Here is a 19,227-nt window from a genome sequence, read left to right as displayed (position 1 = left end):
GGTGAACTTCACTAATGCCAAGAGAAAGTAAGGCCACAACTCACTTTTGACAAAAAATTACTGAAGGTATTGAGAGCTGGTAAATAAGACATTATGATATAAGGTTTCATTTCCTGGAAACACTGATGTCTGCTCTTTTATTGTCAGTGATATTTTTTTTCTTTCTTTTATTTTACAGCAAATAGCATTTAAAAACTTGGTACAAAGAAATCAGCAAAATGAACAGCAAAATCAAGGCCCTCCATCTTTGACCTCCACAATACAGCTGCCTTTCTTAATAGTCAACACTAGCAAAAGAACAATTATAGACTGCAGCATATCAAGTGATAAGTGAGTGTTTATGAAATTAATTTTTATTATTTTATTTTCTTTGTGCACTGGAATTTTTCCTCAAACAAGTGAGGGAAATTTTTTCTAGTTTACTAGAAGTAATTATTGCATTTACGTTTGCAGATGTCACTTCAGGGCGTTGCTTGTTGTTGTTTTCAATATTTAATGCAACTGTAGTAATAATATGGATGAGTTTATTAACACTGCCTTACAATCTCTAGTTAAAACAGGCATTCACTTTTGTAAAAGGCACTTCAGGCTGACATTCCAAAGAGCATTCCCTGCACAGAAGAAATAACTGAATGAAACTATTTACTAGGAGAGCACTACCTTTTAAAGCAGCCATGTGAATTCTTACTCTTAGTCTTTTAGTGTGCCATAAAAATGTACTGTGTCAGAAACACAAGGTTACCCATGTGACACAAAAGTAACATACTCCAGGTGATGATGACAACTTTGAAAGTGTTTTTTACCAGCAAAAAGTTCTTAGAAGGAAAAGATACAGAAATTTGTAATACTGTCTTTGTGAGCAAACTGCTACAGTTGCATTCACATTAATCTGAAAATCTTCCAGTTACATAATTGTGGGTGTTTGTGCTTTTCATCCTGTGAAAATATGGCTGAAGTTTGAGGTGCTGTTACCTTAACTGGTAATCTGCTCACAATCAGTTTCTTAGCTGGAAATAGCTGGCTTTGCTCTAATACTGTAGATTACAGATTTCTCTCTGTGGTATGCAAATCCTGTACTGAACTTCAAGTCAATTACACAGCAAAAATAGACAGACTCTAGTAACCCATGCACCAGCATGCAAAACAGCAATTAAAAGCTGATTTTTTGTAGAAAATTCAATGAAGTTCAATGTACTCTATCACAAAACTTGTGGAATACTCTCAAGAGCACTGCAGTTCAGCAAGTTGGGAACTTTAGGATCATTTTTGATTTAGCATAATTATACCCTTATTCTGTAGTCTCACTATGAAGGTCTTCCTGCTCTGTTAAAGAGGACTCTACATTTAGGTTTGAAGTTGTTAAAGAGTTGAACAGTTTCATACTGAAACTTCAGAACTGCTGCTTTGAGTTGTCAGAGATTAATCTGGCATTTAGGATCCAGAGCAGTGTACCACGTTTCTGTGCTCTCCAGCTGTGTGAAAACACTCCTGCTAAAAGTGAGCACACCAAAATTATTGTTGTTGATACGTCAATTTATATAACTCAGCTGTGGTAGCCACCTGGACATCATTAAGTGTACAACCCAAATTAAGCCAGCTTTCCACTGGGGTTATTATTTGTGCAACTAATTAGTGGCAGCAGTAATAGGTAAACAGTGCCAGAAGCTGCTCTGTTTTAACCACTGTTACCCTGATCTGCTAAATAAGGCAGTTAGCAAAGGTGGTTTGGAGAGTTCCCAGTCTGTAGTTAACTGGGGAGTATTTCTGCTGCCTGACTCCATCACTGGTCAGCTTGAGGGCTTGCTCTGCACTTGGTTCCAGACTGAATCCACTTTTTAAGGGGCTTCCATTTTCCTTTCTTCTCCAAATAACATTTATATAAAGTACTGCTGTTAGTAAGTCCAGTGAAGAGCCAAGCTCACAGCATTAGCTACTCAAAACTGTAGAGGAATTACAAAATTACAGAGGAACTTCTACAGAAAGTCATTGCTTGGAAATGTCATACATATAAGGGTGATACAGTGTCAGAAGGAAAATAGGTGTGTGTCCTCTACGTGTTTCCCCTATGCAAGAACAGCCAAAACAGAGCAAAATGTCTCACAAATAAATTAAAAAAAAAAAGAGAAGTTATTGGGCAAGTTTTGTTTAGGGTTTGAGAAGGTAGATGGGTGCCAAGCAGCATGCTGGGAATGGCATTTCTGAAGCTGGAGCAGGAAAAGCAAAGTCTTCAGGTAAAAAGGAAGTAGTTAAGAACTAATTTTAAAGATGAGGCACCTGAACAAGTAAGTCCCATTTAAACAGGAAAAACTTATTTAGTGTATATGGTACTTCTGTATAAATGCTGTTGGTCCTAGGAAAAAAAAAAGAAAAAGTAGCCAGAATACCAAGAATACCATGTTGTAAACAAGCATTCAGACACAATAGATGTATCAGAAACTTGGGAAATTAGAACATCTCTAAGGGGAAATGCAGATTCTGTACAGCACTGGAGATACAGTGCTGTATATTAGCAAGAACGTGTAGGAAGTGGCCTCTTGTACCCTTACAGAAAGAATTGCCTGTAGCAGCAGAAAATCCAGATTAAAATCACTGGTGATCAAATTTGCACTTATCATGGGAAAGGGGCTGGAAGTGTACCCAAATTTTGCGTACACAGTATTAATAGCCTCTGGACCTGCCTTGTATCACTGAATAATAAGATGGTAGCCCAGCAGATAATTCCTGTGAGAACAAAAGTCGATTTCTCAGTAACAACTGAAATCATGCTGGGAATTACTAGGAAAACCAGCAAGGACTACAGTGTAAAGCTAGATAGTGCTTTATATCTGGAATACTACACTCTCATGTTCTTGGGACAAGTGTGGCATAACCAAGAGAGACAGGAGAGCAGCAAGAAGGACTGAGGCTGTGGAAGGGCATTGACAGAAGGAGCAGATGGGCTCTGTGGCCTAGAGAGGAGAGGACAGTGCATTCCCAGGTGTCTCAAAAGTCATGAGTGATATGGGAACATGTATAGAGAACAGCTGCACACAGTTGCTTATTAAATTAATTGAGAGACATTAAGAGAAGAAATCAGGTGATGACAAAAAGGTTTTTGTTACACTCTATGTAAGTAGTAATATTTGATATTGTTCATGGTAAAAGTTTATAGTTCAGAAGGGGGTCGTGTCAAGTGCCTGAAAGAAAATCTTCAAAAAGCTGTTAACAGCAAAATGGAAGTGTAGGGATTTCCTGTATCAGTGACTGCAGGCTGCTAGAAACTAAACTGGGGAAATACTGAAGGCTGTAAATTTCTCAGTTTCGAAACTTGCTGGGAAAGGAAAAGTTGCCTTCCTTTCTGACATCCAGTATTTGGCCACAGCACATGGGAGAAGAATTGCAGAGCTATCAATAAATGGAGCTTTTGATGCTGTGCCATAAATTGGAATTCAGTTATGAGTCAGTAATTACAGCTTGCTGGTGGTAGCTTGGTATGACACCGAGCTGTGCCAGTTTAGGCAGTAGCGATGTAATTGTACAGGCTGAAATGAAAATGACACATCTTATTTTCCTTCTTAATGTGATTATGCTGAAATAAATAAAGGTACATAAACAATAGGTTTAACAAGTAATATGGTATGAGTCACAGAAGAAATGCTGTGTGTAACTGATAATTACACCCAGCACAAAACACTATATTACCAATTAAAAATTATATGTATAAACTCAAGAACTGTAAAGCTTCCAAGTTTCCTGGTTCAGGTATAAGAAAATAAGTATTAGAAAACAACCTAGCAAGAAAATTGACACGTGACATGAGCTTGGAGAGATAATGGAAGACCCACCAGTGAGTTATCTTTAAAGACTGTATCTCACAGATGAGTTGCTTTGCCAAGGATAAAGGTTTTGTCGGCAGGACAGGAGGTACTGGGAACTGAGCCTTATTTTACAGACCAGAACTGTCCAGGCTTTTAATACCTGTGATGACAGTGTAAGACCAGCCTAAATGCCCCTGCATTTCTTTAAGCTGTCTAAAGTTTATATCTCAATTTCCATTTTTATATGCAGTTTAAAACACTTTAAAAGTCCTGCAGCAGAAACAGTGGGTTGTGAACACACATGACTCTGAACAGACTGCTTTTCTAGCTGCATCCAGAGAAGTAAAATTATACCAAAGTAAATAGGTCAGTTCACAGGAGGAGTGTTGCACATTAGAACAGAAAGTGAAATGTGAAAGCAGAAAAACAAAATAGTTATTTTGGTGACAGGGCTTCAGGTGACCTTATTGGCTTTAGTGCAAGTGAAGGTTCAAGTTTAATTAAGGCCTCCCTGTTCCCCTTTGAATCGACTTAATGAGGTAGAAAATTTTAAACTTTGTTTCTGCAATGGTGAAGTTACTTTAATTGAGAATGTGCCATTTTAAACCTGTAGGCATGCCAGTCACAGAAAAGAGAAAGCATTTCTTGCACTCCTCTTTCCTTGAGGACCCCTTACAGAAAACCAGGACTTCAGGTGCTTACCTTAGTACATGCCAAAACCACCAGAGAAAGAATAGGCAGGAAGAGCACAGCTGTGCTATTTTCAGAACCATCTCACTTTTAATTTTTTCCATGCAGATTTGAATACCTCTTTAATTTTGATAATACTTTTGAGATTCATGATGACAGTGAGGTGCTGAAGAGAATGGGAATGTCCTTTGGGCTCGAAGCAGGCAAATGCTCAGCTGAGGACCTGAGAACTGCAAAATCACTGGTGCCAAAAGCTTTGGAAGGCTACATCACAGGTAAGTGAAATATTGTTTCTGACCAAATCCATAACCTTACTAAACTGAAGCAAATTTAATTATATTAACTTACATATGCACATTTCAGGGTTTGGGGGACTTAGTAGGGTTGATACATGAACCAGTTGTTTTGCTGTTAATTTTGGAAGGTTTATCTTAATTGTCCTTAATGCACACTGATTTATAACAGTGTGATGTGTGAGCTGCATTATGAAGAAATTATTTCTTAAATAACTAAGCTGACACCAAGAACAAATTTTTATGTTAGTATTAATTCTGAGTAACTGAATGTATGGAGGAGCAAACTGGAAGAAGGCAGCTCTTCCCAAGCTGAGGAAAAGGAAAGAAAAAAGAGCACCCTGAGCTGGTTGGGTGCAATCCCTCAGAAGCCAGCAGGTGCCACCTGAGAACTGAGCTTCTCTAAATAAAGCAAGTCCAAAGACTTCAGGACAGGTGTCCCAGGCAGGGGCTTTTACCTGCCCTGTTTGAACAGGTCGTGCTTGGACACAAGACTGGAACTCCTTCAGTCCATCCCTGGACTAGAGCTGCCACAATTTGCTGTCCCTTCCATAGTTACTGTCACTGTGTCCTTCTTGCTGCACCACAGCTTTAACTTAGCCCAGCATTTTCTCAAGTTTACATTTTAAATGGCTTAACATTTCAAACTACATCAGATGTGCTTATGTTTATTAACATTTATCTGTATTTTCCTGGTTCTCTTGTCCTGTGGGTTTTAAAACTAAAATTTCCTATTTTATTTTTGATCAATTTTGAAATCGCACCTGAAGTCTTTATAAAATGGCATTCACAGTAAAAAGAGAAGTTGAAAGAATTCTTGATTTGTTCCTCACAGGTTTACTCAACTCAACATTATTTATCAGCATGTGATTTATCAGCAGTGTGAAAAAGGGGAAAGGAGCAGAACCCATGTCTTTTAATAGTGTTGCAATGTTGAAGTTACTTAATTGCTCCCATGTGTTGAGGATCAAACTAAAATTCCTTTCTCATTTTAAGCCTGCATTAATTTACCTCCAGGGAATAGGGTTTCCTTACATTTGCAAAAAACCCAGTGTCATGACACTGTTTACTGAGTACTTTCCTAGTAGCAAACCAGCAGCCTGGTACCTGTATAGAGTTTTAATCATAGGAAATGCACTGATTTTATTTTTTACTCAAAAATCATTAAGGCAAGTAATATACTCTTCATACATGGGTTACATTCAGCTGTTTCAGCCTCTGTAAAATTTAGCTTAGAAGTATTCCTACTAGTATATGTACTTTAAAAAAAAACAGGTACTTTATTTTACATACCAGTACATGTATTAATTTTAAATGTTTATTCTATCTGTTCCTTATTACATAATTGTGCTACACAAATCTACAGTTAACAGTATGAATTGCATAGTGGTGGTTTCTAATTGCAGTAAGTGACCAATAAAGGAAACAGATTTAAATGTTTTGCACAATATTTGAGAAGCCAGCATTTACCTGATTACATTTTTTTGTTATCTTCCCATATTAACCTTGGGAGTCTTTAGACATTTTCTTACACAGCAAGAGTAGGGAAATAGAAGGGTCATCCCTGGTTTCTAGAATTCATGGTTACTTCTACATTGTCATGATGGCTCTTCCAAGGACAGTGGCTTCAGTCACCACTATACCAGGAAAACAGATCCAGGTCTCTTATTGATTCACTGAGTAAATATATTGCAATCAAGATTCATTGAGCAACCAGGAGCTGCTCTAGACAGCCAGTCTAGACAGACACACAACTGCTCTGGAAGCCACTCCTGTTCTATCATGTCCAAATAGGTGAATTATTTCCTGTACAATGTCAGTTTGACCTTAGCCTGGACATTATTTCAGATAATTCCTGACTTCTAAACACTAACAATAGTTTGCACTATAATGCTTACCAGTAGGACTAGAGAAGCAGTTGGAAGAATCCTAAGTGTAAACCAGATAAACTAAAGAAACTTTTACTTGACAAAAAATGTTGGATCATCTCAGCTTTGAAAAGCAGTAACTTTCTTTTTGCATTGAACAGGCACATAAAATGCTTGGAACTGCTGAACTGATGATGTGCACATCAAAGCTTTATTGGTGGATTTTCTTTTGAAGAGGTTGTGTGAATTCAGCCATTTTTCAAGTGCCCAAATTTCATAAAAGTAGTGTCTTCTAGGTTTGCTAGTTTCACCATGTTTTAGTAAATAAATGTATTTTTGTAATATGCATTTTAAATATTACACTGGTGTGATTCCCAGGTATGCCTGCCACTGAAATCAGCAGAAGCTAAGGCATATTGACCTCCAAGATTCTGTGTATCTTACCTTATTTTTGTAACACATTTTTCTGCTGCTTGACTGTCATAACTGACAATGTCTAAAACATGACACTTGCCCCAGCTTAAGAGGACATCCCAAGGACACAATCCTAATCATACATTCCTGCCCATTTCTGCATTTTGACCCAGGTGATTTCCCATGTGCTCTCCCTGAGCTGGTTCCTGGTAATAAAGTGCAGGCTTTGTCTGGCAGATGAGTTTGCATCAATTAAACAAAAGAATTATGTAGCAAAGGGCTCCAGCCAGAACAGCTCAAGTGCAAAGGGGGCAGTGAGGTTGCTGGGTGAGCAGAAACACTCCTGGGACAAGCATCAACTCGCACAACGGCAGCCAGAGTAACATCTCTCTTTTTTGGGCTGTACACTTCCTACAGGCACTTAACACAAAACTAAGTCCCACTTTTGTTAGTTGAGTTGTGACTACTAGAAATGAGGCTGCAGATGTTTAAAAAAGCAGGAAATAAGGTTTCTGAGGCACTAACAGTTGAGGTAACAACATTATACCTTATGTTTCCCACTGAGGCAGTGAGCAAAGTGGTGAGTTTAGGACTTGGTTTGTTAACCTGTGTGAAGAAGTGCTCTGCTGTTTACCTGTGTAATTATCCATGATGGGAGAATGGGCTGGAGATGGAACTAAAGAGCTAAGAGCACCCACTGCCTGAGCAAGTTTGTTCAGATGTCAAGAACACTCCCATGCAGCATTTGTACATTAACTGCTAAAGCTATTGAGTGTATTGCTTTAGAGCCCTCTCAAATAAAGTATAAATTTCTACCAAGAGTATCTGCTACAAGATATGCCTAGTGTATAACAATGCCACTATGGATTGGACTGCACCATCTTGGGAAGGTTTATTCAAATTGCTTTCCCTGGTTTTATGTGTAGCTATTAGTAATTGATCTACACTGCCAGAAGAAATGTCTTTTCATTGTAGGAACACTTCTGTTTTGACAGACTTTAACCATACTGGAAATGGCTTCAACTCCCCACCTTTCACAAACTTCTTATCCCTTGCTCCTCAGAGCCCACTGGAAAGTTGAAATACATATTATATTATTGAAATATATATTATATTTAGAAATATGAGGCAATGAAAATTCAAGGCAGGGATATGCTTTTATGAACCACCTTTCTGCCATGCTTCTACTTTGCTCTTCAAAAGGAAGACTAACGAGTTATTATCCAGAAATGTTTATAAACCACATGATTACCAGCAGTGTCTTGTTATTCTTCTGAAATATTAAACATGTACACACAGGTACACTCCTTCAAAATACAGGGAACAACTCTGAGGTACAGCTCTATTAGTCTAAATACAATGCAGTCATTCCAAATGGTTTAGCCTCCTCCTGCACAGACAGGAGGAAGCTGTGAGAACACGTTCTCTGTAACATGAAACCTGCATTTAGCGCAATCTTGATGAAAGACATCGAGCTCCAGGCACACTTAACTGTTCTCATCTATTCTGTCCTCACACATCACCCCAAAACTGCCATTTATCAACGTTTGCTATCATGTTCCAAGGACTGCTGCCAGGAACACCACCCTTGCTAGCCTTGCTTGGTACCATGGCATTTAAATACCTTGCTGCAACAGCTTTCCACAGCACAAACCAAGGTAGCCTGTGAAGCCAATTTACATGGCTGTGTCAGCCTGCTTCCAACAGTCCCTGTGCTAGGCAGCACTGCCAAATCTAGAGGAACCAACGCTTGACAAAGACACAGGACAAATGAGAATGTGTGTGTAACAAACACAGTTATTTCTCTTACCTGCTATTATAGAACAACTCGAGATAATTATGAGTAGTACAGTCCCAGTGCTGTCTAAAACAGAGGCTTGGTTAGGCACAGAGTTTAACAGTAAGGACTCTGACTTCTGATTTAATGCATCTAGCTGGAACCAGATGCAAGTGCCATAGAAAAGAACTAGACAGTCTTGGTAACTTTGTTTTGATGCTAACTTCGTGTCGAGATAGAATTTGGGTAGGTGACTAGAAATGCCTTATCTAAGAAACAAATTAGAAACACAAAAAAAATCCATAGATATAAGTGGGTCAGTAGACTTGGTTTGGTGATTCTCTTGGCAGAAATGTGCGTAACTGGAAACAACTGACAGGTATAACTACTTGTTAGGGAATTTGAAAACAGGTACTGTGGGGGTTGTTAGTAACCTCCACTTCTCTCAGGGGGTTTTTAACAAACTGCCTAAAGAAACTTGGCATTATTGCCAGACCATTTTAATGGTCTTAACGCCCCCATTTCCTGTCCCTAGGGAGGAGAGTGCCTTTCATGTCTCATGTGCAGTGTACAACGGGCTCTCTCTTCCATTCTTGGCACCAGCCCTCTGCCATGGTCTGTGCATGTCCACAGCTGCTGCCCAGCTCTGGCTGGGGGCACAGTGGCTGAGGATGCTGCCCCACAGCCAGCCATGAGAGCACCAGGCTGAAACTGCCTGAAACACCAACTCAGAGACTGCCTGGGTGGCTTCACTGCACTGTCTCAAACCCAAATAAATACAATTCCTTTGTACCCTCCCCAAGTGGGGCAGCCAAGGCACTTGGAGCTGTCTGGGCATTTCACAGGGTCAGGCTGTGGCAGTAAGTTTCCATGAAGGACTCCAGAACTCATTTCAGATACCTGTGATTGCATACAGTCACCAGCCAGGTGAATCTTCTTCAGACAGAGGGAAAAGCTGAGTGCAAGGCTTAAGTGAATCCACAAACACAGGATATAATTTCATCTTGATTAAACAGGACACATGTACAGTATAAAACTCAAGCTACTGGTACCTTCTAAACTAAATTGAGGAATCCTAATTGCAAAGTGAATGCAAAGTTTAAAATTGTAAAAGAAAGAAAAAACGTAAGTAACTATCATAAATAGTTATGCTTTCTTCTAGATATGTCTGCAGGATTTTCATGGGTAAACCAAGGGTTAATTTCAAGTTCAGCACAAGCAGTTTCCCATTTTGAGGCAGCTGGAAGCACATATGATGCTAAATCAAGGTAAATAAAATTATTTTTTATTCAAGAATAGTTATATATGTGGTACATTAGTAACCTTGCTATTTCATACCATTTGCATGCAGGAATTGAGATATTATCATGGCTGATTTTGATGGTGCAAAAGTCTCTGTCTTCCATGAAGGAAAATTATGTTTGAAAGGTCAAATCAACATGCTTTGACCATACCAGCTATTTTGTACCTATGTTTCATAAGAATAGAATCACTTCCAAGCCCCTTTTCCTGACTAACCCTAAATTCCTGCCTGGGCATGGACTACAGATAGATAATTACATGTGGATAAAAGCCCGGTAATATTTCTGAAGATTGCACAAGAATGTCTGCTCTCTAAATGCACTGCTATTTAACCTTTCATGAAAGAAGTTTAGTCCACACAACTTAATAAGAATTTAAAATTAAAAACCAACAACCAAACAAAAAAACACCATGAGCAAAACCCCAACCTTAAATTTGCCTCAGCAGCAGACTTTGCTTGGAGGTTACCTGTACCACAAAAAATGGAAATAGGGATTAATGTTTTGCAGCAGGCTCTTTCTCATAACAATTAACAGCTTCATTTTATATTGCAAACATTTCTGTGTATTAAAGAAACTAAAACGGATTTCCTTTTTTTTCTTCAGCTTAAGCAATTCTATTAGTTGATTATGAAAAAAAAAAAAGAAGTCACCCAATATTCTTTTTTATGCAATTTTCCAATGTTTTATCAACTCTCCTAACTAATAGCTGTGTTTACCGTAACACTTTGGGATTTTTCCTTGTTGGTAGCATTTCTCTGACTAGAGGAAAAACTGAGGCCAAAAAGGAAAAGCTTAAAACCTCCTGAGAAGCCCTCTAAACTTGCCCGTTTCTGTTGTGTTGCTAGTGAGAACGCAGGGTTGTGTGTGGATGCTGAAGTGGCCTTAGCAACGGGGCAGCTGCTTGCCCCCAGCAGTCAGCAGTCCAGCAGTGCCGCGTCCCGGGGCGAGACGCCCTGCTCCTTCAACGAGGAGGACGAAGAGGATGAAGATGAGGATTCTTCCTCCCCAGAATGAGGACAGGAGAGAATGGAATATAGAAAATGCTGCTCAAATATTCTTAATGGGAGTTCCTGTTTGGATTTTACTGGTTTCTTGCCTTGGTTTGCACTGTGTTTGGTGAACCAAAATGGAAGCTTCAAAACAAGTTTATCCATAGCTGAAATTGAAGAATTGTGTAACTGAACACAGAGTGACGTGCAGAGACAGAGCAAAGTGGGTTTTATAAACTATAAATGAGGAAAAGAACAAAGTCCCTGGAGATCTGGCAAAGTAAACCTTAAGATCATCTTTTCCATTTTGGGACTCGAGTATCTGTCTTCCCCTTGTCTTTTTCAGGTGGAGGAGAAAACAGTCAGTCAGTAAAAGCTGATTCTTGTATTGTCTTTCGGCTGTTCTGCCTTTAGAAAAAGGGGGAGAAAGCACACACAAATGTGCTAAAATCATAATTTAAAACTATCTTGTATGAAAGTGGTTATAGGGAAAAGGGACTGTTGAAATGTTTGCTTTTTTTCTGTTCAACTTGCTGTATAGAAGATTCTTAAAGTAATATAAATTGCAAGTGATTAAATGAATCTTGAAATAGTTTATATCCATTTTAGATACTCTAAAAGTAACAGGAAGCATTAGTATAAAAGGTTCATATGTTCATTTATATTGCAGGCCTAATTTATTTTAAGTGATTATTCTTAGCCATTATTAAAACAGTCAGGAAAAAAAACAGTATTCTCTGCACCAGCTTTTTTCAAGGAAAATAAGTAAAAAAATTGTGTTTCTAGATTACAGCGTATTCAGTGTAGTTTCTCCTTTATTGTTCTAACTTTATATAATCCCTTTGAAATTAGAGCATGTCTTGTTTTTTTAAAAAAGGCCTCCCACTATGTTAAGGATCTCAGGCAGTGTGTTTTCAAGGCAGTCTTTTCAAATTTGGGGTGGGCAGGTCACATAACTTTTAAAATCATAGGCTGAGGTTCTTAGGGAAAAAAATTAAATTTCAACAATACATTGTTTCATGTTTTGCATTCTGACAGACTTTCTTATCGGTAACTTCCGTTGCACTCACCTTGATGCACCTTTGAAAGTTGTGTCAAACCATGTAAAATACTCTGTGGCTCAAGTTACTCAGCACATATCCCATGTGAACTGTTAAACTCAGACTTGCAGCAGGAGGCTGTGTTTTCCATAGCTAACATCACATCCAATCATAAAGACCTTTTAAAAAACCCCAAAACCTTGAATATCAATGTAAAATACACTGTAAATGTACTCTTCCCATGGTGTTCCAGTGGCCAGGACTTTGCCCAGCTCTAAGGTAACTGTTGTTCATGAGGTCAATCTTGCCAGTTTTCCCAGTGCCTGCAGGGGCTGCCCCATGTCCCAGCAGTCTGGGGCAGCTGTCCTGGCTCTGTTCTGCTCTGGGGGTGGGTGAGGTCTCTTGTGCTGCTGCTCACTGAGCAATGGCAGCCGCTGCCCTGGGCTGCTGCAGCATCGCTCTCACAGCCTGGGCTGTGTCCCCAGCATCTTCTACAGCCAAACCTGCACTCACTCCAAAAGCACCGAGCCTGAGCTACAGAGACAAAACGAGGCCCCAGCCCAAGAGCTGCCTGGCTGTGTGCAGGAGTTAGCCCAGGGCTGTCAGCCACAGGTGAAACTGTGAGGCATAGACAAACACCGCCCACACGTTTCCATTACAAACAGAAGCATCCAGATAGGAACTTCTCACAGACACTTCAAACTCCTGCACCTGAGGAGTGCCTGAGGGCAGCACCAGTGCTAGCCATGGCTTTGGACTGAGCTGTTTTACAAATGAATAGCAAATGCACAAACTGAAATGCCTGCTATGGTACTCACCCTCGGGGCAAGACTGCTCAGCCCATGCTGTGCTCGTGGCTCACAGGCAGCAGCAGACCGAGGGCTTCTCACCCCCTCACTTCCACCCAATCTGTAACACTACCTCCATACCAGAAAAGCTTTACAGACACAAAAAAGTATTCCTGCTGAGAGAGTCAGTGCATTGAGCCAAGTGGCTCACTTTTGAAATGGGGGGAGAAGGGAGCAGGTACTTCACACCTACTAGTATGGGATTGTCAGCTTCATGATTGACATTTCATTTAAACAGAGCATCACTTTCATTGTTAAAAAACCCATTGCTTTTTCAAAACTGCCCAGTGGTAAGCTTTCATTGGAAAGGACATATCAAAGGTAACTTACATATGCATGAGCCTAAGGAATTCTTTACAGGGAAATATCTTCCAGAGTAGTTGTACCACCCTCTCCCCAGCAATACATTAGGGACACATTTTACTTTACACTTTCTTCACATTTCCCACTCAAGATTGATGTAAAAAGAAAAAACAGCAAAACACTAAGCAGTTCCTGAAGAGCAGCACTTTGAACTATAAGAACCTGGCAAAAAAAAGGCTTCCAGCCCAGAAATGGAATGTATTTTATTAGCAGCCAGTCTGCTTTACAGGGGGAAGGAAGATCTTCAGTGACACCTTTCCTCCACTGATGTCTGTGCCCTTCAGAGCTGCAGCCTGCACAGCTGCTTGCTTTCTGGCAAACATCAAACTATCACATTTAAAGATAAAAAATATGGGCACACATAACATTTATTAGACCGTTGAACCAAGCCTTCAAAAGTTATTTTTCCTGGACTAGTTGAATACAAAGGACAAAACAAGTTAGAACATTTAGAAGAGACTTCAAAAGTAAATTCTTTCCTTGGGCTTCTTTGTACCAGTTGAGGATGAAGTTCAACTGAAGCACTGCAGTCTTGTGGCCACACTAAAGTCTGGGAACTGGGAGAATTTGGGACCTGATCCAGCCACAGTCACCTGGGTATGATCTCAGGCAAACTTTTCAATCATTCCTGGTGATCTTGGCTGCCATAGTTAAAAAAGACACAAAAACCACAAACCAAAACAGGTAAATGCAAGACCTCACCAAAGGCAGCTGCTGCAATTGTGAGTACCAAGGGGCTTGAGAATATTAACAAACCACAGAGCTCTCACTGAGCTCATGGCAGTGCTGCAACACACAGGCCCTCCCTCCTGCTGAGAGCCAGCAAACACTTTCCACAATAAAATGGTCCTGAGCAAGCCTGGTTTTCCCATTTTCTATTCAGTTCCACCATCATCTCCTGTCTCATGCAATACCCCTGACATTCATTGACAGGAATCAAGCAGCAACTGGTACTAGGTTGTACTTCATATGAGAAAAAGTTAGCACTTAGATTTTCATTATTAAAATTTATTTCATTATTCAAATTTTCATTATCAAATTTATATTTAAGGTAAATTTAAGTGATGTTTTTGTGTCTTGGAACACTCTCTCTTGGTTATGCATTCAGGAGGCACTTGACTGCAAGCAATATAGTGCTGTATGTAAATGCCTTTATAGCTATTGTGCACTAAACTTTATTTCTGGACTAACTTCGTGGTGCTTGAAAAATCTAAATTTGATTTAGAAAAACTTGTCAGCTCCACTACCTAGATGAAAAACTATGAGTGGGAGACAGCATTTTTCCATTATGTGGAAATATAACAAAATATTTGTGGATTTTGGTATTTAAAATTGTATTAAAGTGCACCAATTTTCACATTTCCACATTGGAATTAATGCCAACTTAATCTCAGAAAGGGTGTGTCTCTAGCAAATAAGACCAGTTCAGCTAAAGGTATGACTTCAACTAACACCATAAACCCAGTAAAAGCCCTGTTGTAGGTGTTTCCATTTTGGTTAGGGGGTTTTAATTTTTAAACCACAGCTTGCAAATACCCCTAAATCCTTTTGAGTAGCTAGAAATTGCTGAGGTTACAGAATTCCCACAGAAGGGCTTCTGCTGATCAACTATGTCAGCCTGAAGTAAATTATGTAAAAAGGCCTAATAACCCAATTTTAATCCTTTTGTTTTTTTAAAGAAAAATGAGGCCTTCATGTTCACACATGAAATGATGCTTGAATTTACAATTCCACAGTTAAGGTTTAAAATTTCAAGTGCTCTTTTTTTTGACCAAATCCACTATTTTAATTCAAGAGTATGGCTGAAACTTAACCACATTTGAACTCTGGGCAATACTCCTTTTTGTAGTTAACTGGACCTTTTCAGCTGAAAATAATCAGGCAGCTGATGGTAAAGACTTTCCCTTTAGCAAGTTAAAGATGTTTGGGGTTTGGATTCATTTAAAACCAAAGCCAGCACCACAGGGTATGGTGTAGAGAAAACAAACCAAAGCAAGCTATCATCCTGCCTGACCCACCTCATTTATATCTTTTCATTCCAGGAATCTCTCATGGGCATCATTACATTAAATAACCAGATGTAATGGGCTGGGGAAAGATTATGTGTGCTTTTTTAATTTGTGATTTAAAAAATTCTGGTAGTAGCCATCCTTTGAGGTGACAGCCTTCTGCTGCACTGGGTCCCTGAGGCTGCAGGTGTCTCAGGTGCCTCTTGCAGCATCGGTGATGAACAGGGGAGGGAGAAGCCAAGGACCCATTTATGGAGGGTTGTTGTTTAAAATGTGCCACTGCTTGAATCCTGGCCTCTGTCTGCAAGCAATGCACCAATGAATCATTTGTGATGTTGAGGACATCACACACCTACCTGAGCACATGAAAAACTCGAAATACCTAATTTTCTGCTGGCAGGTGTTCACACAACCCAATCCTGATACCATAAAACATCACGAAACTCAGTCCTTAGACTTAACAGAGTTCCCAAATCAGATTATCTCTTTCCTGTTTAACTGTTAGGATTTTGTCTGGTGAGTATTTTTAAGAGGTTGTAACTCTCCTCTCCCCAGTCCAGGTATATTGCCAAAAACCACCCATAAGCAATGTTACTCCCATTAGTTCATTCCCTCTGCCAAGGATTATTGTCCTTGCAAGTCACTGCAGAGCTGTGTGTGCCAGAGCCCCTCAGCTCCTTCATTGGGAGTGCCTGAGGGGGCATCCCTGGCTCCCTCCCCAGCTGGCACTGAAGGGAGGGGAGGGAATGCTCAGCACACACAGCAGCGTGCCAAGAACAGCTGCAAGGGCTGCTCATCACAGCTGTACAGTCACTCTCCACCTTTGACACACCTACCCTGTCTGCCCACCCAGAGATCAGACAAAACCAAAATGTTCTCTTTTCTGCTTCCAGATTTTTGAGAGTACTGAAGAATCTAACATTTAGGATATCCACCTAAACTGCAGGCCGCCAAAAATCCTTGCTCAAAATTGGTCAGAAGTAACATCTGAGATCTAACCATCCAAATCCCAAGGGAAAGCCTCCTAGTTAGGACCAATATGGAGCAAATAAATACTTTTGCATTTATCTAAGAAGAAAAGCAGACTGACTGGTAGAGTTCAGTATCTGTAACAAAGCCATTATAATTCCAAGCAGACACAGGAACATCCCAGAAGCACAAACTTGCATCTCTATGATTATTAGTCTTCTGTATTGGCTAGAAAAGTGCAATCACTTAAATCTGATTTCTCTAAATGCCATTCTTAAGCACTCAACATTCTCCAGGCCTGGGTACTTTAGAAATATGGCCAGCATGGGATAGCAGGATACAGCAATGTCAAATTTAAAGCCAGTTGTAGCTGCAAATCAAACTCATCTATGCAGAAACTTTCCAAGACAAATTGAGTTGGCTTTAGCCCATTCTCCTCTCCATGGGTGAAACACTTGTCCCTCACACTGCCTGGTTCCTGTGCTGCCCATGCTGCCCACCCACACCAGCCAGGCAGCCAGAGAGGGAAGGACATCACATATCCACAGCCCTTCCTGCTGACATTTTCAGGTCACACACAACTATTCTGAGTGCCCACAAAAATTAAAACTATCAGAAAATGTAAAGTCCACAGAACCAGTCTCCAGGCTTTTCGATGGGTTTGTTACATTGCTATTGTCATTGCTTTAACAATTCGTAGATTTGGTCATACTGATGCAGGGATGAAGTGGATCTCCCGTAATTTCCCCAGGAAAACACCAGCTGAATCACAACCCATCATACGAGTTTCTGAAACATTCCCTTGTCCCAAAGGCCATGAGAAATCCTTCAGAGAAGCATAGGCAAGTGTTATGACACTGTATCTCCCAAGCACCTACTGTAAAACAAATGAATCCTGCTTAGAACAAGCCTGTGAGAAGCAGGATGTGAGGCTGCCCTCGTTCCTCAGGCCCTGACTGCACAGCATGCCCTGGCACCAAGGCACAAGCTTTGTGTTTGCACATCTTACTGAGCATCAGGAGAAACTGGCCAGCACCCACAGGCAGAGTTTTACAGCAGGACTTGTTGGCTGCACCTGGGGCACGACCTGGCAGTGGATGAGTCCTTGGCAAGGAGCATTGCTGCTGAATTCTGAACGCTCATGTGCCATCAGCCCGTGTTCTGAAGGTGCTACAACATGCAGCAAGGGGCAGACAAGGCAGGTCTGGCCCTCCTCCCCACCCTTACAGTAGCACTTTTTAATGTCCACTATATTCTACATGGAAGTAATTGTAGAGACACTTCCTTTTTATATTTAAAATGCAGAAACCACTTGAAAGTCTATTAAGTTTTAAATTAAACTTTTTTTTAAGAACAAGGCCAGTCATGGACAAAGCTGTTTAATGACCTCCAATGCTGAACTGAAAGCAGGGTTTTGTAAACATGGTGGGTGGGAAGAGACAAATCCAATTACAAGCATGTTAATTATATGGGATTTGAAGTTTTAATTAATTTTTTTAATCTACTCATCTTGCTCTCCCAATATGTGTATTGGCACAAAGGGTCACAAAACACTTTGGTGGAAAAATTTTCTCCCATTTCTTGTGCTAAGCTCTTGTATCTTCAGGAAAGCTCAAGTTTCCCTTTCATCTTCATTTGCTGCATATTTTTGAATTCTTCACAGATTTCCTTCTTTCCAAATACCTATAAATTATAAACTAAAGTTTTATTTTTGCAGAAAGTCTGCTATTAAGCTATGCTGATTTTTTTGTCATGAACAAATAGTGTTAATTTCCACTACCACATTGTACGTGGCTAGGAGTAGTGTAAACAAATGTGGTAGTATTTTATGTGCTTTAAACACTGACAAAGATATAAAGAAAAGTGCATATACAAAGTTTTACTTTCCTAATAGGAACACTGGCATTAGCAAATAGTATATTTGAACCAATAGGAAATATTACTTTGTAGTAGCAAACACTTTGTAAATAAATACTTGTTATTTTTTTAATGGAAATTTTATAGAAGCTTTTTCTGTATACTCAATTGATCCCATGTTTACTGAAAATGCTGCAAGTGGGAATTGTACATTGTAAATGGGGGTGGGGAGCAGACAGGCTGAGGTGAAAGCTGTGTATGCTTTGGAGAAGAACAACCAGTTTTCTGTGAACTGAAATGTAAACCTTAACTGTAGAAGAACTGAATAAAAGAATTTCAAGGCAACAGGACTGAGCTTGTCTTTGAGAAGAACACTGCAGAGAAAAGGTTGCTCAAGGTTAACACTGCCAGTCTGTGCACCTCGTTAGGAAAACAAGGAACTGCCCTGCTTTACATGGGAAATATTGCATCCTCTGGTTACTGAAAACTCCACAGTCCAGCAACTGCCTCCTCCTTGGCTGCTCCTTCAGAGAAACATCCTGTCTTATCCAGGGTGAGGTGCTGGACTTCTGAAATGGTGACATTTGATAATCACAACATTTTTAGGGGTATTGTTGTCCCTATCCATTCAAGACACACAGGTAATCTGTACCTAAGAGAGGGCCCAGAAACAGGGTGTTTTCCCCCAGTTTCATGCTAGATCTATCCTGCTGAACCCCCTTCAAACACCTGTAGACTCTGAACAGACATCCTTCCATACACCGTCCTATTTTGATAGCAAGAACCCAAATGACAAGAATTTAGGCAGCATTAGATGCAGTCCCTCTTCATCCTGTGTTGGTTTTCCAACTCTGCCAAACATGAAAACATCAAGTAATGTCACAGTGCTTGCTTTTCTCCATGTGCACAGAAGACCCATGACTCACTATTTTTAATCTCAAACCAGCTAAAAGTAAAGGTTAAAGACAATAGCAAAGATTTGCAAAACTGTAAGTTCATTCTTGTGTAA

General features: G+C 39.9%; 1 protein-coding gene across 3 annotated transcripts in view; it reads left to right on the top strand.

Annotated features, from left to right (window-relative positions):
* TFDP2 (transcription factor Dp-2) overlaps window positions 1–18,568 on the top strand; it is a 52,936-nt gene extending 34,368 nt beyond the window's left edge. For all 3 annotated transcript variants that reach the window (XM_005489453.4, XM_005489452.4, XM_005489451.4), the window contains 4 exons: window positions 179–330; window positions 4,596–4,762; window positions 10,002–10,107; window positions 10,989–18,568. In XM_005489453.4, coding sequence (XP_005489510.2) covers window positions 179–330; window positions 4,596–4,762; window positions 10,002–10,107; window positions 10,989–11,157 — 594 coding nt within the window. In that variant the 3' untranslated portion in view covers window positions 11,158–18,568. The remainder of the gene's footprint in view (window positions 1–178; window positions 331–4,595; window positions 4,763–10,001; window positions 10,108–10,988) is intronic.
* The last annotated feature ends 659 nt before the right edge of the window (window positions 18,569–19,227 follow it).

Source organism: Zonotrichia albicollis, chromosome 9, assembly GCF_047830755.1.
Source record: "Zonotrichia albicollis isolate bZonAlb1 chromosome 9, bZonAlb1.hap1, whole genome shotgun sequence".
NCBI classification, from domain to species: Eukaryota; Metazoa; Chordata; class Aves; order Passeriformes; family Passerellidae; genus Zonotrichia; species Zonotrichia albicollis.
The sequence above is the reverse complement of the archived record's forward strand: the minus strand, read 5'-3'. Positions and strand labels throughout refer to the sequence as shown.